The 25,845-nt window shown below is 45.5% G+C and overlaps 1 protein-coding gene across 1 annotated transcript; it reads left to right on the top strand.

Annotated features, from left to right (window-relative positions):
• Window positions 1-1,812: 1,812 nt before the first annotated feature.
• pde6b (phosphodiesterase 6B, cGMP-specific, rod, beta) lies at window positions 1,813-10,124 on the top strand. The gene is made up of 23 exons (XM_034096227.1): window positions 1,813-1,971; window positions 2,148-2,459; window positions 3,125-3,277; window positions 5,011-5,100; window positions 5,190-5,330; window positions 5,425-5,499; window positions 5,641-5,705; window positions 5,822-5,888; window positions 5,992-6,039; window positions 6,169-6,318; window positions 6,471-6,614; window positions 6,752-6,817; window positions 7,005-7,154; window positions 7,237-7,344; window positions 7,491-7,600; window positions 8,354-8,441; window positions 8,523-8,623; window positions 8,747-8,854; window positions 8,933-8,996; window positions 9,086-9,160; window positions 9,526-9,609; window positions 9,745-9,889; window positions 10,078-10,124. Exons 1-23 carry the CDS (start codon window positions 1,813-1,815, stop codon window positions 10,122-10,124), a joined length of 2,550 nt encoding a protein of 849 aa, XP_033952118.1.
• The last annotated feature ends 15,721 nt before the right edge of the window (window positions 10,125-25,845 follow it).

The raw sequence follows: 25,845 nt of genomic DNA on the forward strand, positions 1-25,845 counted from the left end.
CCCCTGCCCCCCCTAGAACCGCCCCTGAATACAACTGTGAATTTTATTAAATTAGTTCGTTTTTAAGGAAGGCCAGAGCTTCAGCATGTGTCAAATAGATTGTTCCCTTTAGTTAACATTATTTAAAAGATAATTATATTCCTATTTGATCATGTCCCCTTTATTGTTTTATTGTTGAGTTTAGGATGGCAGAAGACACTACCCAGAATCCTCAGCTATCGTTTGGGACTACGTACAACGCGTGTACAGTAGACACACGTTGCTACCGTCTATTATATTGGAAGCAGATTATCTGGTGTTTATGGAATCTTATTATAGACTGGTTCTCCCTCCCTAAATGAAGGATTACATCTATCACAGAAGCACAACACACTGTGTCAATTTGTTTGTGTTTGATGCTGACACTACAATCTCAATAATGTTACATTAGTGCCTTCAGCCTAGTTTCTAGCTGGCGTTACTCTATCATCCTTCTCAGGAAACTATTTACCATGAATCTCCTAAACATGGTAATGACAATCATTGATGTGGAAAAACTTAAAGAGGCTGTGCAGGTAGGCTGCAATAAAGATTGCACATGGAGAAAGGGAGAGAGTTGGGGTACTGACATAATCAATCAATCAATCAATGTTTATTTATATAGCCCAATATCACAAATGTTACATTTGTCTCAGTGGTCTTCACAGTGTGTACAGAATATCAGTATGACAATACGACACCCTCTGTCCTTAGACCCTCACATCGTACAAGGAAAAACCTCCGAAGAAAACCTCAGGGAGAGCAACAGAGGAGGGATCCCTCTCCCAGGACGGACAGTCGTGCAATAGATGCCGTGTGTAAATAATCAGCTATTGGCCTGACTAAATAGGGCTTATGCCAAAGGAGGCCTTGTTTAATAAGGACTTAAAGAGTGTGTATAGGTAGACCAGCATGTGTGTGAGAGAGAGACACATACAGTATACTACAGACACCACAAACAAGATATTGGATATACTAAAAGTACTCATAAATGTATAGTTTATCATTCATTTATTAGCAAATGTCAGAAATACAGGCGTTGCTACATTTCCCAAAGCACAAAGCACTAAGATTTCTTATATGCACAAACATTTAAGTTTCATGCTTTTGTTTGAAGGACTATTCTTTGTTTTGCTTTTCTGCCTTTTTCAACTTCATTTTGTTGTATGTTTTATGTTTGCTGATTACTTGTATTGTTACCTCTGATTGTTGTAATGGTTAATTATGTGTAAAGGAATTGTATTCAACCCAAATTATACTCTCAAGAATGCAGTCAAAAATTAGGAGAGGGAATTTGTTGCTGATTTATTTGATCTAATAGGGATGTTAAAAAGGTATTGAATGCACTCCGGAGGCAGGATAATTTGGCCCACATATCCGTTTCTAGAAGATCAGCTGATGAGTTTAGCAGAGGCAGATCCCTGCTAACCTTCAGCACTATCTGCTGATGACAGATGGATTGTTTGGATTCAGCCCTCCGCCTTCTCCTTAGGGATCTCCCTCACTCAGTTCCCTCATCCCACTAACAGAGGGGATTATACTTGCATTTGGATATGTCCACTTCTGTTTCCCCCCTTTGTGTGTAATACCTGGGTAAGATTAGCTTTTCTTTAGGGTATTATCTGGATAAACCAGAATCGAAGTGCTTTGTTTTGCTTATTTTCTTTTCTTGTGCTTCTGTTCAGAGAAGTTGGAAGTAGCTCGCTCAGGGAAGTGTTGGACCGAGCGGGAGCTCCGTCACTCTGAAGAGGGAGAAGACAGGAACATTTGGAAGGAGAGAAGGAAGGAAGAACAATGTGTGCACAGAAGGAAGACGTGGAAAACTTCCTGAAGGAAAACCCTTCATTTGCTAAACAGTACTTTGCTAAGAAGATGAGCCCTGCCTCCATGTCGAAGGTGTCAGGACTCCCAGACACACAGATTGACTTCAGCCAGTTCCAGGAGCTCGCTCAGGTACATTTAATTATTTCAAGTTGTTTATTTAGGAGAGGTTGTGTCACAGTTACCACACATACATATAGTTTCATAGAATATAACCTCTGACAAACCTTTTGTATGTATTACGAAGTTCCTAATTTTCTCCAGTAAAACCAAATTCTAACAATTGTGGTTTTTCACTTTGTTTCAAGGTTGAAGAAAGCAAAATCATGTATGACCTGATCAAAGACATGCAGGAGAACATCAACGTGGAAAAGGTTGTGTTCAAGATCCTGAAGAGAGTCACTGCGCTCATCCACGCCGACCGCTGCAGCTTGTTCATGTACCGGCAGAGGAACGGCATCGGGGAGCTGGCCACAAGGCTCTTCAATGTCAGCACAGAGGCACAGTTTGATGACTGTGTGGTGCCACCGGACTCTGAGATCTTCTATCCGCTGGACATGGGAATAATCGGACATGTGGCCCTGACCAAGAAGACTGTTAATGTGAAAGATGTCACAGAGGTTAGTAGGATAAAAATGCAACGTTTAACAGAATTCCTAAACTTGGAAAATAGTCTGTCACAGTGTTATTCATGAAACAACCACCAGATGAGGCCACAGCCTTCAATTGTTAATTCCCACATGTTGTGGTTTTGTCTAATAAATAAATGTTTTTCTTCATTACAATAACATATTAATCTTGTAGAAAGCATGCTTATTTCTTAAAGTCACTGTGCCTTGTAAGAGGGACATAAATGAATGAATATCAATGTACAAGTATTTATACTTGTTGAAGTGAGATTGTAAATCCCCTTGTCAGACATGATCCAGTTATTTCCAGATCCCAACAGCCTCTGCTCAAGCTGTGGATTACACACCTCTGACATTTAGTCAGCAGGAAACAGATCAAAACAACTTTACTTTACATCATACAGACTGAACATATAGTATGCCCATTTAAATTGAACGTCAGTTTCATAATAAAAAAAAAATCTAGCACTGGGACTCATTAAATAAATATTCCATATAGGGAACTGCACAATAATTATCCTGGTTTCGGTCAAAATGGTAATACTTTAGTGGCTAAGACCTACCTAACATGTGGCATTTAAAGAACTAGACACTTCTAAGTCCTGTTAGTATTGTTCTAAACAGTAAACTTAACACGTGTATTTTCTGTCTTTTAGAGCCCGCACTTCAGCTCATTTGTCGATGACCTCACAGAATATAAGACCCAGACCATTCTGGCTTCGCCCATCCTCAACGGCAAAGACTTGGTGGCTGTGATCATGGTTCTAAACAAGACCACTGGACCACACTTCACTGCTGAGGATGAAGATGTGAGCAAAAGCAAATATAACCTTAAAGCAGATCAGTGTGATGTACAGAGGCCTTGTCAATATAGATATTAAGATATACAGCAGGCAAATTACTGTTCTTAACATTACACAACAAAATAAGCACAACAATAACAGGTTGGTCGCATATAATAGCTGCAGCAGAAATCAAGATATTTACTACTATATCTCTATAGCACGTTCTTATATATGTATTTGCTAGGGTTTCTATCTGCCTGAATATCTTGATTTCCTTTTAAACTATTAAATAAAACATGACTTTTTAATGAACATGAAAAATACATTTCGTTTTTGAAAATCAAAGTTTTCAAGATCACTCTTACTTTGTTGGCTTGTTGCAGATAAGGAAAAAAACACTAAGTCACACATTTTATGTGCCTCAGTTTTGACATAAGGCTTTGAGTTATGTAGCTTTACAGTAGCGCAATGTGAGTTTAAAACATTACAAATATTTCCTTATTTACTTTACTTACGATCTAGTCAGTCTATTAGTTATGTCTGTAAATACAGAGAGTATTAGAGATCTAGACAGGTGGGACATTTTAAAGTGGACCTATCATGCTATATTTGAAACATATATTGTAGGGCCATACCTATATAAAGTATATAAATACAGTTTTTTTTCAAAATACCAAACAGATCCTGCATTTTAGCCATGCCTCATTTCGCTCTATTTGCTCTTTCCAGCCCTGTTTTTGCAGGGGGCTGATTCTGTGAGCTGCAACTGACCACGCCCCCCTGCAGGAGAGGGGAGTTGGCAGTTACTTTGGCATTAGGGCAGGGATATCTAGATACTTTCCAAGGTTTGACATAATGAATTGTGCTACTTTTAAAGCAAGCAACGATGTTTTCAAATCTGTAATCAAAAAGCTCCTCAAAAACGCTATCGAAGCAGTTCCTGCCGTTGCTACGTTAGTTCAAACAGTAACAACGGACTATTTTTCTTAGCGGATGCATGTCAATTTAAATCAATATATACAAAAAAAAATTAAATCAATAAAATCATTTTCTAAATCCATAAAAGCATTTCAATTAATATTGGGAGTCATATTGTTACTTTGTTGAGAATGTGGCCATGTAATAAGCGGGATAATGACCGCGTCGCTGCACATTATCCCTTACATATGATTATATAGAGTCATTATTCATTTGTTTTAAAGCAGGAGGTGCAAACGCTTGCCTTGGGGAGGGAAAAAAAGAGCCACAGCGGAGAATAAACAGAAGGGCAACCATGGCAACCATGCAAGGGAAGTCTTCCTCGCTGCTTTTGTGGCAGACTACAGCGCCACTTACAGGCCTGGCATATGTACTACAGCGTCTCCAGCACTTTCGAGCAGCAATGGCCGGCCGTGGCCCAACCTCTCATTTACCTGATAGGTGGAGAATTGACCAATAGCCGTAGCGCCACCGTCCTGACGTCAGGACAGTGTTCAAATCTGGATCAGTCTGTATCAGATCCGTTGCAGCCCCTTTTTTAGAGATTTGGGTATGGAGGAAAATAGAGAGGGTTGTGTTTTCTGACACTTGGTGAGTTCCCTGGAACACCGGGGACACATATTCATGTATAAAAGACGTACAAAAGTGCATTTTGCATGATAGGTCCCCTTTAAGTTGTTTATTGCTTGAATATGTATAATGTTAAATGTTAAATTGTGTTTTTGAGTGTCTTTATAATGGTTTTATATCGCTTTTCTTTCTCTTGATTGTCCGTTAAGCTTTTTTCAAAGTTTCTGAAAATTGCAACTTTGAACTTGAAGATCTACCACCTCAGTTACCTCCACAACTGTGAGACTCGTAAAGGACAGGTGAGTGGATTTTTATTCTACTAAAAAACAGCAAAAACTGCATTACCGAATGTTTTTCATGACTGCTGTATGTGTGCTTTACTCCCCAGCTGCTGCTGTGGTCTGCCAACAAGGTGTTTGAAGAGCTGACAGACATTGAGCGACAGTTTCACAAGGCCTTGTACACAGTCCGAGCCTACCTCAACTGCGACCGCTACTCTGTCGGTTTACTAGACATGACGAAGGAGAAGGTACAGGGAATTTCTGTGCCCCTTCCTGATATATCCCATGATTTGCGTTCTTGCCTTTGTTACCCTGAGGTGCTGATTGTCTGTTTCCTTCCAGGAGTTCTTTGATATCTGGCCTGTGTTGATGGGAGAGCAGGCCCCGTACTCTGGTCCTGTCACTCCTGATGGCAGGGTACACTGTTTTATCTAATTTAACTTACATTATCATCACTAATCCATTGTATAACTTCGCTTGGCAGTGAAAATATTAGATACATTGCTTGGTCTATTTTTCCATTTAAGCATAACGTCTGTGTTTTATTTTTCCCTCCAGGAGATCATTTTCTACAAAGTCATTGACTATATACTACACGGAAAAGAAGACATCAAAGTAATACCGTAAGTCATCATTTGACTATTTCCTTTAGTCTGATTATTATTATTGTTTTTTTTTTTGTTTTTTTTAAATCTGTGTTAGATGTGCTTACCTTTCCTCTTGCCTTACTGCCACACAGAAATCCGACTCCAGATCATTGGGCCTTGATTAGCGGCCTGCCTACTTATGTTGCTGAGAGCGGTTTTGTGAGTTTCTTTACATTACTACAACCAGTAAATCAGGTAAAAACTAATGAATGTATTCACACATCTTCCACCTCGATCAATATGTTTTATTTCTGTTTTTCAGATTTGTAACATTATGAATACAGCTGCTGACGAGATGTTCAAGTTTCAAGTAAGAGACTTAAGACAGCTAAGTTTAGCTAGAAGGTAAAAAAAGATGGCTTTGCAATAAAACAGGCAAGTATGTTTAGAGATTTTCATCGAGTATCACATGCTTTTGCTTGTCGATGCATTATTTCAGACTGAGCCACTCGACAGCAGTGGTTGGACCATAAAAAATGTCCTCTCGCTGCCGATCGTCAACAAAAAGGAAGAGATAGTTGGTGTGGCCACTTTTTACAACAGAAAAGACGGAAAACCTTTTGATGATCAGGATGAACAGCTCATGGAGGTATATTAACACTGCATGCATTAGTCACTCACTATGTTGTGAAATCAGAAACTGTAGTACAGCTCTTCTTGGAATGATAATAAAAGTGTAGCAATGAATCTCTGTGAGTTACACAGTGCATTCTGCTCATTTCCCGAACTCTATCTTCTCAGGCTTTGACCCAGTTCCTGGGCTGGTCTGTTTTAAACCCGGACACTTACGACAAGATGAACAAGCTGGAGAATAGGAAAGACATTGCTCAAGACATGGTGCTCTACCACATCAAATGCCGGGATGATGAGATTCAGGATGTCCTGGTCAGTTCTTTTTAATGTTTTCCACATTTGCTTTTAACTATGATATCCTACTGTATAACTACCTATGTAGTTGGGCTTGCTATTCAGTCAATTCATACTTGCAGTACAACCTTCATTTTTTTTCTAATATATCTCAGAACACCAGAGAAGTGTACGGCCGTGAACCCAGAGACTGTGAAGAGGAGGAGCTCCTGGATATCCTGGTAACTTGTCTGTAATTGAGTATCCAAATATACAATGTGCCTAAGTAGAACCTAATCTTTAGGAGAGTAGCCAAATTGTCACTTTCCTATATTTAAGCATAACTATCGTATCTTCACATTCTGCTATGAATGTGCCGTGTAAACAGTTTCATCTTACTCTGCTTTGTTATGTTAATTTCCCTTTTAGAAAAAAGACCTACCTCCTCTCATAAAAAAGTTTGAGATCTACGAGTTCCACTTTTCGGATTTTAACTGCACAGAGATGGAGCTGGTGAAGTGCGGGGTGCAGATGTACTATGAGGTCGGGGTTGTCAAGAAGTTCCAGGTCCCTCAAGAGGTGGTTTTGGCACACAGATAATATTATTTAACTTGATTATAAAAAACAAAGACAATTTGACTCATCAGTTCTCTTCCGTCAGGCGCTGGTTCGGTTCATGTACTCGCTCAGTAAAGGCTACAGAAAAATCACCTACCACAACTGGCGTCACGGCTTCAATGTGGGCCAGACCATGTTTACACTCTTAACGGTAGCGCTTTTTAATATAATTTTCTTCTGTATTTAAATGTCGGCATGCACTATTATGTTCATTTTAAAGCCTGGAAGCCTAAATAAGGTGAACTATCTACAAAATGTTATGATTTTCTTTGTTATGACCTCTCTGTGTGTGTTCAGACGGGATTGCTAAAGCGGTACTACACTGACTTGGAGGTGATGGCCATGATAACGGCAGGCTTCCTCCATGATCTTGATCACAGAGGGACCAACAACTTGTACCAAGTCAAGTAAGTGCTGTTGATTTTTTTACATTTCTTAGTGGAAAAATAATACAATCTACACACAAATAAATACACTTTGCTAATAGAGATAATCAGATAGGTTCAATAGTAACACTGATGTGTCTCAGTCCCATAATACTGCTTAATATCACGGTTTGCTGACAGTAAACACACTTTATCATATTTTGAAAAATCTACATTTGAAGAGAATAAAACAATTTAATAGAACAAAGAAGAAAATAAAAAGTAACATTGAGAGTTCGGGAAAAATGTTTGTAAAAGGCCCATAAAGTCCTTTGATATGTAAATGTTTAAGCCTTAGACTTAAAGGTGGGGTAGCTAAGTTTGAGAAACCGGCTCGAGATACACTTTTTGTTATATTCAATGGAATGCTCTTAACATCCCGATAGTTATGAATATTTTAAGTGCTTTGACAAAAAAATCATAAAAAAATGTCATCTGTGGAAGCCGTAGTACTGTAAAAAGCACGACCAATCATTTTAGCCGGCCCGGCTAAAATAACTGGATGGCCTACCTGCCTGTCAGCCTTCCATCTGTGCACAAACTTATCTCGTGCCCTCATTGGTCATGTGCGCGTTCGTGTGTGTTGGAGGAGGGGCTCTGTAAGGAAGTGGCGGATTTTTTCCGGTTGTGTATTTTCTAATTCTAGCGCACTCGAGCTGGTTTCTCCAAAATTACCTACCCCACCTTTAAAACTGATGATATTGTTGTTAATCTTGAATTTATCTATGCCAACAGATCTGGCAACCCTATGGCTAAACTCCATGGCTCCTCCATCCTGGAACGACACCATCTAGAGATGGGAAAGTTTCTCTTAGCTGACGAGGTAAGAAAGGAGAGGTGAAGTTGACTGGAACATCATTGAAATGTCTATAAGTGACGCCCATCCGTCTCATCCTATCCACAGTCACTGAATATCTACCAGAACCTTAACAGGCGGCAGGTTGAGCATGTGATTCATCTAACAGACATCGCTATCATTGCCACTGACCTGGCTCTTTATTTCAAGTAAGCAGAATCTCTTATAGTCTCACTTTACTTTATTATTACCTCGCTCTTTCTTGTTTTTTCAAACCATAAAAACACATGATGATTAATGGTAAAATGACTCCTCTCCTCCTACTTTGCCAGGAAAAGAACAATGTTTCAGAAGATTGTGGATCTTTCCCACACATACGAGGATGAAAAGAAGTGGGTCGACTTCATGTCCCTTGAAACAACCAGAAAAGAAATTGTCATGTGAGTGCAACGAGCATGTAAGTTGTTCTTTGTTCCTTTAAAAAATATCTGCTCCTCTAAAAAAAATCTTTTTTTCAGGGCAATGATGATGACCGCATGTGACTTGTCAGCCATCGCCAAGCCTTGGGAGGTACAGAGCAGGGTGAGAAGAAGAAAATATGTCATAAATCAGTGTCTAGCTGAGTATTTTTTGTTTTTTGTGAATGTGTTATTTTTGTGTGTCTCTTTCAGGTTGCCCTGTCTGTAGCAGCAGAGTTTTGGGAGCAGGGTGACTTGGAGAGGACAGTCCTTGAGCAGCAACCTATTGTGAGTTTACAAATAGTTTTTGTAAATATGTCGTGATTTTCATCTCTGTTGAAAATGTGCATATGAGAAAGCATATGTTAGTATCAGTGAGTGTAGGCTACTTATGGTTTCTAACATGTCCTAAACACAGACATTTTAAATCAATTATAATATAAATGACAAATATAAAAAATGTTGATTAAACTGATTTAAAATGACTCTCCCGTATCAGAATGTGTGCTTATTAGGCTACTTAACATAAGAATGTTGAAAATAACCAGGAAGGAAAGAGATGATGTCAGGCAGGTGTGTTTAGTAACAAGAAGTTATAGATTTTTTTATGTTGATATATTTTTGACTCAAATACTGCCTGTCTCTCCCACCAGCCCATGATGGACAGGAACAAGTCAGCAGAACTTCCAAAGATGCAGTGTGGCTTCATTGACTTTGTCTGCACTTTTGTCTATAAGGTAATGTTTAGTATTGCAGTCTGATTATTTGCGTCTGTTCAGTTAACCTTTTTTTCATCATAACCCCCTTCTCCTAGTGCTTTTTTTTATCCTTGCATTTGTTTTTTTAAGCGTGATTTGTCCCTTTCTTCTTAGGAGTTTTACCGCTTCCACCCACAAATCAAGCCCATGCTGGACGGCATCCTGAATAACAGGAAGGAGTGGAATGCTAGAAAAGAGGTGTATGAGGCATCACTCAAAGCCATAGAGGACGAGAAGGCAGCTAAAGAGACCAGTAAAGGTGTAGTGATTGTTTTGATATCGCACAACTGTGAAATGTTTTAGAAGCATTGCAATGATTTGTTTTCAATTGTATTCATATTTGTGCCATTGCGTAACATTTTGTATTACCTGTTGATGATAGCCTATACCAATGTGCTGATTTATAAAAATATTGAATATTTTCTTTTGTATGTCTTTTTCTACCAGCTCCTCAAAACCCCAGTGGAGGCTCCAAGACTTGCTCAATGTGCTAAAAGGTCGGAAAGCTTCTCACGCGATGGGAAGGCACACGGGCAACCTATGACAGACTGACTTCAGTCTTACTGACCAGGAAAACATGAAATAAAGACGGAAACTAGAGTAAATGCAAATAGTGGAAGCATTTTTTCAGACAAACTGGTTGAATCGAAAGAAGGAAAAACGTTTATCTTTAAGGAACACTTAACATTTTTTTTCTTGAAGACAGGAACTCTTGGAAAAAACCTAGAAATAGTCATGACTAAGATATGGATCAAGGGTAAGGGTGATTTTTGAATCTCAGGTTATCACCCACTCATCCCCATATAGTATCAGCTTCCTTAAATGTTAAGGATTATTGTTAGTTCAGATGATGCAGATATGGTTATCGGTGCTTGTTTGTTTGCTGTGGGATGAACATTTCTTTCCACAGTTTATTTGAAGTTATGCAATACTGAAAAAAGATGTATGTTAATCTGTGTTGTAAGTGATGCCCATGTACAATATTATGTAACACATTATACAATTCTTTAATGCAAAGTCCAAGGCACAGCAGATGGTATATCTTGTTTGGAGCTGTTTTCAAACAAACTGTAAATTGTACATACATATGATATTCATTTAGGGGTTCAGAATGCACATTTTAGAAAATGAGTACATAGATATATAGTTGAACTACTGTACTGTACATATATTTTAAAATGATCCTTTCATGTTCACTCCTTCCAGTCACTTACCATTTACAAATTAGTGTTGTTTACCTTGATTGCAGAGAGCCAAATGTAGATGAATAAAATATATATATTTGTAGTTACGTTTACTAGCGTGCATTTATCAGATACAAGTGTTTATGCAGTGGACATACGCATGCAAAATATATACGTAGAATTACTGGCTGGTCAGTATTGTAAAGCTTGCCTCTTATTTACACTGATGACACAAATAAAGCAAGTATATTTTTACGAGATAACTGTGAATTTATTTCCGTAAATTACTTTTCTCACTTTTTCCTGGAACTTGCCTCGAAACCAAAATAAATTACTTTTGAATTACATCATCGAAATATCACTATCCTAATGTTGAGGGTCAGAAAAATTAAATGACCTTTAACAATGTAATGGCATGCACTCTTTATGCAACAAGGTAAGGTAGAGTATGTAAGAAGGTTTTAACAGAACACAACGCAAGAGTATTTAGGGAACATTTCTGTCCACACTGCACCTTTTACTACTGGTCCCTGACCCCAATCCTGGGATTGCTGCTTGGCCAGGATTACAAACAGGCTCATCTCCTACTGAAGGACACACACACACACACACACACACACACACACACACACACACACACACACACACACACACACACACACACACACACACACATTTACTCTGTGAAGGATTCTCAATTCTCTAATTCCCCTCCTCGACTCCTATCCTCGTGTCTTAGTCCCGCCCACAGGAGATGCAAGCGGAGGAGTCAGGGAGGGGAACCGAGGAGAGAGGAGTGGAAGCAGCAGGCGGTTAGAGAAATTAGAAATTAGTGAGCAGTCATTTTAAAGAGACATCCATTAATGATGACAGGAGGAACAGCAGCACTGTCTGATGGGCAGAACTGTGTTCATGATGACTTATATATTTACTTTTAATTTATTCACAGTGCAGTATAATGAGACAATAACAGGCTACAGATGCGGACATATACACACACAAATATATATAAATATATACAATTTCAGATTCAAACGAGAGCACTCTCATAAAAACGTAACACTATTAGAGACTGGATATACCCCCCCTCTCTGCATGGTCGCTACAATGGGGAAATGAAATTACGGGCCAAACAATTATTAAAAGTAAGCAGAGGACACCAAACCAACTGAGACCTGTCTGTCGGCCGCATACGCATACGCACCCACACACGTTGTGTATTTTATTATGTGAAGCACTAAATGGTTTTAGAAAAATATCGACTATGTTTGTAGATATCTACTAAACTAAAGCATACAAATAAAGAGAGTAATGTAGGCCTGTTATACTGAGTGATATATATTGTAACGTTCGACAAAGGGAGTCGAAACAGGCTTCAAGTCATTGGGGTTTAATAACTTTGATCGCATACAGTCACAGGTTACAGGTTACAGGTTGCAGGTTCATCATCACTCCGTACTGTACTCACTAACTCACACACACAAGCAGGGTCAACGTCACAACTTCTCCACCCTCCCCCTCTGCTCCCCCAACCACAGGCCCGCACACCGACCAGCATCACTGTACAGCTCTGTGATTGGCAGAGAGACGGGGGATGCTTGAGTGACACACTCAGCACCCTATACAGGGTCGCTACACTACCCCCCTACTACAAAGTTCCTCGCCCACGAGGAACAAATAAAACCTAGAACAAAAATAAACAACTAAACACAAACCCACAGCAGCGAGAACGTGCTACACATGTTTTTTTAGTTGAACTAGGAAGGTCTCTGAACCGACTCGGGGGTTGTGTCTGCCTTCTCGGCAGGAGGGCTGGGGTCAGGGGGACAGGGGGTGCCGGTTCTGGTCCAGGCGGGGAAAAGGGAAAGAAAGTGGGGGGGGACTCAGTCACTGACAGGGGGGCCGCTGCCCCGCTCGCCGAGGGACCTGGGTGGGGGTGTCCCTTGGGCATGTGGAGAAGCGACTCCTCTATACGGGGCCAACCTGTCTCTGTGGAGCACAACTTTTCTCCCCTTGGGAGGCAGCTGCACCCTGTAGACAACTTCCCCCACCCTCTCCAGTACTCTGCAGGGACCAACCCACTGGCTGTCAAGTTTTGGGCACCGGCCTTTTTTCCGTTGCGGGCTGTAGACCCAGACCAGCTCCCCGGCCTGGAAGTGCTGCCCTCTTGTCCTGGTATCATAGTTCCGTTTCTGTCTCACACATCGCTGATCGCGGGCAAAGGCGTGAGCGGAATCAAGGCGGTCCTGAAGTCTCCTGGCATACTCAGGCCCTGGAGGAGTGTCCAGGGAATCCGGTGGCTGATCAAACGCCAAAACGGCAGAGGTGCGGAGCTCTTTCCCTAACATGAGGAGGGCAGGATAACAGGCTGAGGACTCCTGGACTGCAGAGCGACATGCCATGAGCACAAGGGGCAGATGCTCGTCCCAGTCACGCTGGTGCTGAGACGTGAAGATGGCCAGCTGCTGGCCCACGGTGCGATGCAATCTCTCGACTAGTCCGTTGCTCTGAGGCCGCAAGAGGGAGGTGCGTGTTTTGTGCATGCCCAGTTGTGTGAACATGGAGGCGAACACCCGGGACTCGAAGTTCCTCCCCTGGTCACTATGCAGGGTCTCCGGCACTCCAAACCGGCTGAACATGCCCGCCAACAGGGCATCTGCGACTGTCACTGCTTCCTGATCACAGATCCTGGCATACGCCTCTGGCCATTTTGTGAAATAGTCTATGGCAGTGAGGACGTAGCAGTTACCCCTGTTTGACAGAGGTAGCGTCCCCACCAAATCAACTGCTACTCTCTCTATTGGGACCCCCATGGGAAACTGTTGCAGCGGAGCATGGGAATGACCAGGGGGGCCCTTACGAGCTATACAAGGGTCACAACGGCGACAGAAGTCTTCGACATCCCTCCGGCACTGCCCCCAGTAGCAGCCCTGGCGAAGGCGGCGGAGAGTCTTAGTGACGCCAAAGTGCCCTGAGCCTGCCGTTCCATGCATGGCCTTGAGTACAGCCTCTTGCAGACCCTTCGGGACCACCACCTGCCATCTCTTCTCCCCCGTTGCTGGCTCCTTCCACGCACGCTGTAGTACGCCCTGACACAGACGCAGAGCCTCAAACTGAGACCACAGCCCCTTGGTTGCTTTGGAGAACACTGCCACTTCCTCCCACGGTCTCCACTACTGCGCCTCAAACCACTGCAGTACAGGCTGTAGGTCTGTGTCCAGCTCTTGCTGTTGCTTCCACTCTGCCACGTCCACTGTCTGGAGCTCCCGGCAAACAACCTCTTCAACTTGTCGAGCTGCAGCACAGACGGTGTCCTCCTCCAGCAGCTCCTTTTCACAGGTCTTTCTCCTCTCACAGTAATGGCATCAGCCGGTGGCACACGGGCGGCGGGAGAGAGCGTCTGCATTTGTGTGACGCACCCCAGCCCGGTGCTCCATCCTGAAGTCGAAAGCATTTATTTAAAGTATTTAAAGTGCCTGATGGACACTGCCAAGAGTTCCCTGCGAGTGACGCAGTATCGTCGCTCTGCTTTGTTGAACGCCCGGCTGAAGTATGCCACCACCCGCTCCCCCTCTGGTGTAGTCTGGGAGAGTACTCCGCCTACACCCACGCCGCTAGCGTCTGTGTCCAGGGTGAATGGCAGACTGGGGTTGGCTGTGGCGAGAACCGGGGCCTCACTCAAGGCACGCCGAAGGCTGTCAAACGCTGCTTGACATTGCTCAGACCAAAGGAAATCACTGTCCTTCTGTAGCAGCTGGAACAGGGGTGCAGCAGTGCAAGCAAAACCCCGTAAAAACTTCCTGTAGTACGAGGACAGGCCCAGGAAACTCTTCAGCTGCTTCTGGTTGCGAGGATTTGGCCAGCCCGCGACCGCCGGCACTTTCTCTTGCAGGGTGCTGATGCCTTCACCCCCCACTTTGTGGCCCAGGAAAGTGACCTCTCTGCATGAAATGGCACTTCTCTGGGTGTAACTTCAAGCCAGCAGCTCTGATCCTGTCCAGCACCACTCTTGGAGATCCCAGGGCCGCCTCAAACGAGCTGCCATGCACCAGGATGTCATCCAGGCAAACCAAGCACTGCTGACGGGGGATACCAGACAGCACCCTGTCCGTCAACCGCAAAAGGTGGCAGGGGCATTACAAAGCCCAAAACTGAGGACCTTGAACTGCCATAGCCCCTGGCCAGTGCAGAAAGCTGTTTTTGGTCTGGCCTCTGGGGCAAGAGAGACTTGGTAATACCCACTGCGGAGGTCCAAGGAAGAGAACCATGACGACCCTGAGACCAGGTCGATGCGGGGAAGGGGGTATGAATCCTTCTTGGTGACCCCGTTCACCGGCCTGTAGTCTGAGCACAGCCCAAAGAAGACCATGAGCTGTCGGATGGCTCGATGATGTCTGCCTGCAGCATGCTCTGCACTGCCTCGTCACAAGCCTGCTGACGAGCCAGGGGAAGTCGACGAGGATGACACTGGATGGGGCGTGAGTCCCCTGTATAAGTCTCGTGTTCTACCAGATGAGTTCGGCCCACCTCCTCCTCACTCATGGCAAAACTGCCCTGGAACTCTAGCAGCAGCTGCCACAATTGCTCTTGCTGCTCGGGATTAAGGCCGCCACAGTTCTTCCTCCACACCTCCAATACTGCAGACTGAGCCTCTTCCACCCCAGTCTGGGGTAACTGAGGGGGGGGGCTGTGGTCGGGTGGCACAGGCCGGGGGTGACAGGTGCGGAGTTGCCCTGAGTGGGCGTCACCGGGGATAAAGGCAAGGAGGGAGGATTTTTTTCAGCTTCTAGGGTACTCACGGGGTGTGTAGGGGGTCTCCCAGCAGGTTCAGCAGGGGTGTGGATACGGGTCATAGTGATCACAGGCCCCCCGTGGAAACTCACTGTGCCTGCTTGAAGATCCAGGTGGCAACTAGACGCCCTCAAAAAGTCCAAGCCCAGAATACATGGGTCCTGTACATCTGCTATCCACACCGGATGATGCACTTCAACTCCCCCCACCGACACAGTCAGCATGCCTTTTCCTCTCATAGGTGCCAGCTCTCCCGTGACTGTGCATAGACGCACCGCTGTCAGTTCTAAATGAGTCCCACTGGGCAACAACATCTGCTCTCACCAGGGTTACTGTCAAGCCTGTGTCCACCAGTGCAGTGCAGGGCACCCCTTCTACAGTGACAGGGACATAACAGGAATCCCCACAACCAGCACGGCCCACCGCAACGACAGGCTCCAAGCATGTGCTGTCATCTTCTTCAGGAAGGAGTAGAGCCTGGCTCCCCCGGCTGTGCTGTCGGGCTCCTTCCTCGGATGTCTGTGTTGGTGGCAATAAGGATGTGGTTTGGTTGGGGTTTTTTGGGCCTGGCTCCGCATCTTCCCCTTTATGCGGGCCCCACGTCGTTTCCCTGGGCCCGGTGTGCCTTGGGGCAGTCTCTGGCCAAATGTCCTGGCTGACCACACCACCAGCAGACGATGGTACTTGGCCTGCCTGTTGGCTGCAGAGACACAGCCCTTATCAGTTAAGTCATTTCAGCAACCCATGCACGCTTCTCCTCCTCTCTGCAGCTCCTCACAGCCGATGGTACCGGCCCTTCGCTGCTCCTAGCAGCTACACTCCACACATTCTCTCTCTCCACAGCCAACTCCAAGGCCGCCTGCAAGGACTGTGGATGCTGCAGCTGTACCTCAACCCTCAAGTCCGCAGGGAGGAGGGCCCTGATGAATTGATCCCGTGCCAGCTCACTCGGTTTGTCGAGCAAAAGTGCATGGTGTAGTCTCAAACGATAGCTGAGGATTATGGGTAGTGTAGTGTCTTCGGCCATCCTAAATTCCTATACAACTATTTGTTTCTCAGAATCGAAGGGGAAAAACACAATGCATTGTCCATCCATCCATCCATCTTCTCCCGCTTATCCGTGGTCGGGTCGCGGGGGTAGCAGTTCCAGCAGAGAGCCCCAAACTTTCTTTTCCCTGGCGACATCAACCAGCTCTGACTGGGGGATCCCAAGGCGCTCCCAGGCCAGCGAAGAGATATAATCCCTCCACCTGGTCCTAGGTCTACCCCTTGGTCTCTTCCCAGCTGGACGTGCCTGGAACACCTCCCTAGGGAGGCGCCCAGGTGGCATCCTAACTAGGTGCCCGAACCACCTCAACTGGCTTCTTTCGACGCGAAGGAGGAGCGGCTCAACTCCGAGTCCCTCCCTGATGACCGAACTTCTCACCTTATCTCTAAGGGAGACACCAGCCACCCGGCGGAGGAAACCCATCTCGGCCGCTTGTATCCGCGATCTCGTTCTTTCGGTCATGACCCATCCTTCATGACCATAGGTGAGGGTAGGAATGAAAATGGCCCGGTAGACAGAGAGCTTTGCCTTCCGGCTCAGCTCCCTTTTCGTCACAACGGTGCGGTAAAGCGACTGCAATACCGCTCCCGCTGCTCCGATTCTCCGACCCATCTCACGCTCCATTGATCCCTCACTCGAGAACAAGACCCCGAGATACTTGAACTCCTTCACTTGGGGTAAGGACTCATTCCCTACTTGGAGTGGACAGTCCATCGGTTTCCTGCTGAGAACCATGGCCTCAGATTTGGAGGTGCTGATCCTCATCCCAGCCGCTTCACACTCGGTTGCGAACCGATCCAGTGAGTGCTGAAGGTCGCAGACCGATGAAGCCATCAGAACCACATCATCTGCAAAAAGCAGTGGTGCAATCCTTAGTCCACCGAACTGCAGACCCCCCCCCCCCACGACTACGCCTCGAAATCCGATCCATGTATATTACAAACAGGATTGGTGACAAAGCGCAGCCCTGGCGGAGGCCAACCCTCACCGGAAATGGGTCCGACTTACTGCCGAGGACCCGGACACAGCTCTCGCTTTGGGAGTACAGAGATTGGATGGCCCTGAGTAGAGACCCCCTCACCCCATACTCCCGCAGCACCTCCCACAGTAACTCCCTGGGAACCCGGTCATACGCCTTCTCCAAGTCTACAAAACACATGTAGACCGGATAAGCGTACTCCCAGGCCCCCTCCAGGATCCTTGCGAGAGTAAAAAGCTGATCCGTCGTTCCACGACCAGGACGGAATCCGCATTGTTCCTCCTCAATCTGAGGTTCGACAATCGGCCTGACCCTCCTTTCGAGTACCTTGGAGTAAACTTTCCCGGGGAGGCTGAGTAGTGTGATGCCTCTGTAATTGGCAATGCATTGTACACAATTTAAACCAATCAATGTTGTGTAATTAACAAGGATAATCTGGTGCTTCCTTGAGCGTCAACTACCGCCGCTGATGGGAATACATTGCAATCAGTTGAAAGCTCTTTACTTTGTGTCCGTTTATGAAGCTGAAGGAGACTCGGTGCGTCACAAATGTACACCAAAGGACCCTGACCAAGCGTCGCTATTGGACGATCAGGGAGTGAGACTGTGTTGACTAAACAAAATATGTTGGAAAATAAATTGTTTGAAAGATAACCTTCTTAATAGGATAATATCAGAAGTTTAAAAAAAAACTACGACATTTGCAAAAAAATTGCTCTTTGGAATATCGATACAAACTGTGTTTGTGTTACAGTACAACTAGTGTGGTCCTAGTGTGGATTTTCACTCAGACATTTCCTTTTAGATCCACACCTGCAACTCTGGACTTTACTGCTTTATAGTGCTATGATAGTGTCCTATACCTTTATAACACTACAAAAGTAGCCTACCTTTGAGATGACCTCATTTCTGGTTGTATCTACTGTATGTATAACTATGGTTTTGACTTTGATGTGATGCATCACTGCTACATTGGTAAAGGGATGAAGTGACTTCCGGTCAGAGCGGAAGTGGCTTTTTCTCTCGTTTTTTCACTTAACAATTGAGGAAAGTTCAACCTTAAACGTATGGGTTATACGACCTAGCTATCTTTATTTTAAGTTTAAATATGAAATATGAAATATGAAATCTCCCGTGTTTAATGTCACCTCTTACTTTCTCAGTTAACGGTTTGAAAGCTGCTAGCCCCAGGTGCTCAGGCTACATCCATGCTCTCTCCTCATTGAAGTCTCATTGCAGTCCCACACATGCGGCTTTCACACCAGCGCTTTTCAGTTTCTAGCTCCGAGCGGGAGCTTTTCTGGTTCAGCTCCGGTTTCCCTTTTCAGCTCCCGCTCTGTTCACACCGCCCACTGGCGCCCCAGAGCTGCCCCTGCTGCGTCATGACGTCACCGTTTACATCGCTGATTTGCTCCCCAACGGCAGCCATTACGGCGCTCACAACAACAACAATGGGGAACTGCGTCGGGTCGATGATCGTGTTGCTTTTAATCACACGAAGCCAGAATAAATTGAATAACGACTTCTCCAACCTTATACTTTGCTCCAGAGTGCCGTGGTTCATTGTTTATTAATGTGTTTCTGCAGCATTTACCGACCGCTGCAGTATTGGCTGCTCTTCCACGGGAGTTTATTCTCCCGTTAGCTCCCGGTTAGCTCACACTGCAGCACCTTCCTGAAGCATTTACACCGTTGCTTTGTTGATGTTCTAGTGTCTAGTTTTTGAGGCTGCATAAATTGTGCTAAATAAAGGAGGGATAATGCAAGGACTCAAGCAAAGCTGTAACCCTCAAAAAATTACTCAACCAATTAGATTTACAATATTGTTGCTGATTCATTCTCTATTCATCAAACTATCAATTACTAACTTATAATTCAGCTCCACCAATAAATAAAAACGTAATAACACTGGGTAGAAAGATCACCTTGTCTCTAACCTCTATCTATCATGTGTGTCAATAACTTAACCAACAGCACCATACAGTCTGTGAACATCAAACATTGACTTCTACTTTTATCCAAAATCTGTCAGGTTTGTTTTTGTAGTTCCTGTTGGCTGCCACTATATGTCAGTGCTTCCCTTCTTGCTCCTTAACTGCACCGTTAAATCGAGTTGAAGTCAATTCGTCTTGGCCTAATATCAATATTTGTATTAACTAACCAAAGTCAATTTAAATAGCGGGCAAAAATTGGTTAATTGCCATGGATGTGGTGTTTGATACAGTTTACGTTCAATTTCAACTATTTTAGGCAGAAAAACGTATATTGACCAAAACTTTTTTAATAGTTTACTATCATTTCGAAAGGTTTTTGTGAGAAATAATTTCAAAAGTAAACTTATTTTTCATTTTATATTTCAATTTGAAATGTTTGCACACAACATTATTAATTTATAGATTGTTATCATTTTTTTTAAAATTATGAATCCATTTATTTTATTGTATTTCCTTGAGGCTGGGGAAGCTATCATGTAGTTCAACATGCAAATGTTATAATGCAAGTAAGTATAAGTATAACATGGAAAAGGAAATAAAATACATTTCATAGGAGGATGTGGATTTATTTTCTCTCACCTTGTAATTACACAATCAAACAATCTATAATTTAGCTCTGGCCTTCACTCACAAAAAAACATTTTGTTGAATTGGACACATTTTTCAAAGCTCTATACTGACTGACATGCAATGACTGGGACTGATGGAAGAATCTGCGAGGAATGAACTAGGAGCAGAGAAATAATCATATTTTAAAAGACAGCAGCATCATAAGAGGCCAACAAGAGTGACTGAGCGTGTCAGTGTGCTGAAGGATAGACCAGCTATCCAGGCCAGACTCTATAGACTTTCCAAGGGGTACATATGCTGCTGCCGGAGTACTGACTGGAAGTATTGCTGATATCAAGTCTACCATCCTCTTAAAATACTCTGTCCAACAATATCATATTTAACGTTTATTCAAAATAGCAGAGAAACTATAAGTTACTTACGTAACCCCAGTCTCAGAGTAACATGAAGTGAGATGTCTCACTATGGGATGCGCCTTATCGCGGAGCAAACAGAAGCATCAATCTCATTACGCCAATCCTGATTGGCTGGTGATTTTGACGTCAGCGTCAGGGGAAATCACCCCCTATAAGTAGCCTGTGCCACGACGCATGCGTCATTCAAAATAAGCACCTCTTCTCGCTTCACCATAGCAAGGAGGGCCGTCTGGTGAGACATCTCACTTCATGTTACTCGGAGAAGTGTTATGAATGAGAACCTATAGTTCTCATTCATAACACTCCGTTCGATGTCTCACTATGGGAAATTGTAGCTCCCGTATTGCCAGACGAGCTTATCTCGAAAATCACCAACCAACCAGAACTTAACAGGTAGAGTCCCGACTCAACAAGGTGCCCAGCACTGCTCGGGCCACGCTTGGAGCGGAGACGTCTAGCCTGTAAAAGCGGACAAAAGTGAGTGGCGAGGACCAGCTCGCCGCTGCACAGATGGATGGAAACACCCTTGAACAAAGCCCAGGATGTAGCCAGGCCCTGAGTCGAGTGAGCCCACAGACCCGAAGGTGCTTGCAAATTCTGACTCGTATAGGCCAAAGCAATTGCCTCCACAATCCAGTGGGAGAGCCGTTGCTTAGTAACGGGCTTGCCCTTGTGAGGGTTAGCCCAGGACACGAAGAGTTGGTCATTAAGACGAAGCTCCTTTGATCTGTCCATATATGTGTGTAAAGCCCGGACTGGACACAACAGATCCTGCTGCTGCTCCCCGGAGGAAACCAACGGCGGAGGAAATGCCTCAATGTCAATTGGGGTACACGAACCAACCACCTTTGGTGTAAAGGCAGGGTTGGGCTTCAACAACACTCTTGTTTGCCCTGGGGCGAACTGAGTGCATGAGGGATGTACAGACAGTGCATGAATATCACTGACCCGCTTGGCGGATGCCAGGGCCAGTAACAGCACTGTCTTGAGTGACAGATGTTTCATGTCAGCTCTTTCCAGGGGTTCAAATGGGGTCATTCTGAGCCCATTTAAAAACACTGCCAGGTCCCATAAGGGCACCAGCGACCTGGAGACAGGGAGGAGCCTGCGAGCTCCCTTCATAAAACGGCAGACCAAAGGATGTTGGCTAGCCGTCTTGCCCTCAAAGCCCACATGGCATGCAGCAATAGCAGCCAGGTACACCATGATTGTGGAGAAAGCTCTGTGTTTATCGATCAAGTCCTGTAGAAATGATAAAATCACCCAGACAGGACATTGAAAATAGATGTGTCCTTCTTGAACACACAACAGCTGATATATCTCCGCCAGCCCGTACGTTGCGGGCTAGGGCGGAACCATCAGGGTAAGTGTGTGGCGTTGCTCCTTCACTCTGACCAGAGTTGGGGGTAACAGAGCCAGGGGTGGGAACGCGTACAGAGGACCCGGAGGTCAATCGTGTACGAGTGCGTCCCCGCCTAACAGTGCGTTTAAATCGTGCATTAAAGAGAACAGCTGTCATTGAGCATTTTTTCTTTATGCGAACAGATTTAACGCGGCTCTGCCGTAACGCACCTACAGCGGACTCACGATCCTTGGATGTGGAGTCCAGTCTGCATAGAGTGGTGCACCTCTGGACAGTAGTTCTGTCCCGAGGTGCATCACTCCCGGTACCTGTGTCGCTCTCAGAGAGAGGAGACGTCTGCCGCTCCAAGGGATCAGTTTGTGTGCCAGTGTGTGTGACTGGAGACAACGCAACCTCCCTTGGCGGTTCATACACGATATCGTGTTGTCTGTCCTCACGAGGACATGGTGTCCTCTGAGAGAAGGCAGAAAGCGTTTTAGGGTGGGGACCACCGCTAAAAGCTCCGGGTGATTTACGTGCGCCCGCTGGAGGTCTCTGCTCTAGAGACCTCTCACCGGGCGACCTTCGTAAATACCCTATCAGCCTGTCTGACATGCGTCCGCGGTGACCACCTTCCGTGAAAGGACAGCACCCGTAGGCGCGTCCCGTACTAGAAAAGTCGGGTGTAGTGCCACTACGCATTACATAATAACTAATACTCTCCGCGCGCCATTATTATGAGACCCATGTTGAGCGGGTGCTTTACGAGGACATTTGTCTGCGTAATCTGACTCTGCTCGGTGGGCATTATAGATAAAACCCCTCTTTCCAGGAGAGAGAGAACCTCTCTCTCCAGAATATGGGTTGACTCTCTCTGGGCTTGTGAAAACAGATAATGTGTAACTGGTTTGAGAAGCCCAGGCAGATGTCGTGAGTATCTCCTGCTGTATGCGGTACGTCCACAAAGCAGCTTTTCAAAAATCTTGAAAATCTTGGAGCTGGGTGTGTCTGACAGCTTGGGGATTTTTTGCGAGCAATGCCACCAACAACCAATCACATGAATCTCCCGCCACCGACATACAAAGCAAAAAACCCTGGGGATTTTATGCGAGCAATATATATATATATAAACTCCCCAAACAGGCGAAAACCTACCAGTTTCACCAACTGTCTCTGCCACCTCCCTCCATGCCTGGTTCCTCCGGTTTGTATCCCGTTAATAGTTCTGGTCGTAAAGAACCGGGTGATTTGCTACCGTAATTTCTCGTTTGGAATATGAGGAAATTAACTGCAGTCTGGTTCTCCCTGCTTACACGCGGTTTGATTGGCTAGCGCTTCTACTGTCAGATTTGCATAAACGTGTTGTGTGGCTGGCGCTTCCAGCTCAGCTTCAAAAGTTGAACATTGCTCAACTTTGGAATCCTGGAAATCCTGGACATCCTGAAAATCTTCGCTTCGCTCCCCCACAATGCAGTTCGGTGAAATGCGAGGCAAAGTGACGTCATCCCCATTCAAAGTCAATGGGCAGAGAAGCGTTGGAAGCGGTGGAAGTTTCTTCTGAAGCTGCTGTGTGGACGTCAGAGCCAGCTGAGATGTCACACAGCTGGCTCCAGCTCCAGCCGGCACTGCGCATGCGCGTGACGGCGGTGCCTTTACAGCTCCAGCCGGCACAGCGCATGCGCGTGGCAGTGGTGCCTTCACAGACCCGTCAGTAATCCGCCTTTTGAGAGATGCCGTAGCTGCTCTCAGAAAGGGAACAATTGACGGGCTGTTTATTGGCTATATTGATTTTCTTTTCATTTTTTTGAGCTGCGCCCTCGGCCTGAAGCCTGGATGCGTCAGCTGCAAATGTTTTATGACAGAAGGATCAACCAATGTGTGACATGTGTTTGTGCGGACTTGAGGATGGTGTTTAGGCATCTCTCGAGGCGGCGGGAACACATTCACGGAGGGAAGAAGGAGGGGCTGTCACGCCGCTCGCTTCTTCTTCCTCAACTGCTGGCCGAAATTCTGGTTGGCTGAGCCTGAGCTGCAGCTGGAACCGGAGAATTTCTAGGCCAGCTTGCCCTTGTCTCCAGCCTGGGCTGGGGACTCGGGGTGTGCTGCGGCCTCTGCGTCTTCGGTGCATTAAACCGAGCAGAGTTCGAGGCAGCATGGGCAGAGGACTGCTGCTGCGAAAGCAGCGGCTGGACCCTTCGAGGGAGGCAGAGGTGGAGTGCCTCGTCCTCCCTCTTCTTCGTCTCACACCTCCTTTGCATGGAGGCGAGAGCGGAGCCGAAAATTCCCTCGGGAACGATGGGCATATCCAGCACATCCTCCTTTTATCCTTTTCCCGGTCTGGGAGAGTGGTGAGGTTGAGCCATCTCGCTCTTTCCTGCACCACCATGATCCCCATTACCTTGCCCGTGGCCTGGACGGCGCAGCGTTGGACACGGAGACAAATGTCCGTGACCGCTGCCATCTCGTCCAGAGTGGCTGCCCCCGGGTTACCCGACAGGTCCTCGCAGAGCTCTGCTTGGTAGGCGGTTAGCAGCGAGGACACATTCAGGGCCCTGGCGGACAACGCTGCAGCTTTGTAGGACCGTTCAGTCATTGCTGACTGAAAACGGTCCGACTTTGCTGGCAGCGTGGGGTTCCTGCTTGGTGACGGGCCCAACTTTGGTAGAAGGTGAGCCGCTACCAGCGGTTCCATGGGCGGCATGCAGAGCAGGCGTTTGCACACGGGCTCCAGGTCCATGCTCAGACCGGGCGAAGCTGGTGCGCTATCGCCCGGGAGAGCAGCACTTGCCTCAGGCTTTGCAGCCTGAGGCAAGTGCTGCTCATGACATGAGACATGTCAAGTGACATGAAGGTGTCCGCTTCCTGTTCATCCGATTCGGACAGGAGGAACGCCAGGGCGTCCTCCTCTTCGTCCTCCTCGTAGTCCAGCTCGAGGACATCCTCCGCGGGTGAGACCATGGTGAGGTCTAACCGGGAGCCCCAGCTTGGTAAAGCGCGGGAATCCATTCCCGCGTGTCTTGTCGTCACCAGGTCCCGGCCTGCCAGGGCGCGGGATTCCGGTTCTGTGGCCACAGCGGATAATGAGCCCCAGACCGACACGGAGAGGGGTTCACTCTCTGTGGCGGACACCCCCGTGTCTTGACTGACGGTCGGCAAAGAGAAAAGTAAGCACACTCGGAATAAAGTATTATTGTATTTTTGAAAAACGTTTTCAGATTTCACATCACATAAACACCAAATCCCAGCATGCATTGCAGCTAAACCATCCAATCATCGAGCTGAGGATCTTGCCTACGTCTGTTTCCGGTTTTGTTTATGACCGATGTATTTTGTTATACACACATTCCTTCACATTTACATTTTAATTTGCATTAAAGTATTTCGTGAGGCCTTCTAACATGTTTTTAAATATAACTACGGTTGTAGTTGAAGAGTTTGTAAATTAACATGAACCGAAGCTGTTGCCTGGCAACTCAATCGCACAACGTCACGTCCGTTAATTCCACATTCACACACACGGATTAACATCGATTTAATACATTAATGTAGCCTTTGTTTCTGCTAAAAGAGGTGTCGACCAGCTGGGGCAACAAGAAAATCGGCGTAATCGAGTGTGACTATTACAAAATAAATCATTACGCCGGAGTAGCATTTGGTTGGTATTTCCGGTTATTTCTCCACTGGTTAACATGGGTTAACAATACCGTGTAACTGTCACGTTTGAAGGGACGAAATCGTGACATCTTCACGTCTCCTAGCATGGTAAATCGTCACATGTTCACGTCTTGCCGTGATACCGGGTTGCAAAAAACAGTGCATTGTGTGTAATACAACTGTGATTTTATTAAATTAGTTCGTTTTTAAGGAAGGCCAGAGCTTCAGCTGTGTCAA

This window comes from Pseudochaenichthys georgianus, chromosome 12 (assembly GCF_902827115.2).
Source record: "Pseudochaenichthys georgianus chromosome 12, fPseGeo1.2, whole genome shotgun sequence".
Taxonomy (NCBI): Eukaryota; Metazoa; Chordata; class Actinopteri; order Perciformes; family Channichthyidae; genus Pseudochaenichthys; species Pseudochaenichthys georgianus.

What these genes read in the sequence shown, in the direction of transcription:
- pde6b (XM_034096227.1), top strand. Translation starts at nt 1,813, where the DNA reads ATGTGTGCACAGAAGGAAGACGTGGAAAACTTCCTGAAGGAAAACCCT. An exon ending in TAGACATGACGAAGGAGAAG is followed by an intron (nt 5,331 to 5,424) that starts GTACAGGGAATT and finishes GTTTCCTTCCAG; the next exon opens with GAGTTCTTTGATATCTGGCC. An exon ending in GAAGACATCAAAGTAATACC is followed by an intron (nt 5,706 to 5,821) that starts GTAAGTCATCAT and finishes ACTGCCACACAG; the next exon opens with AAATCCGACTCCAGATCATT.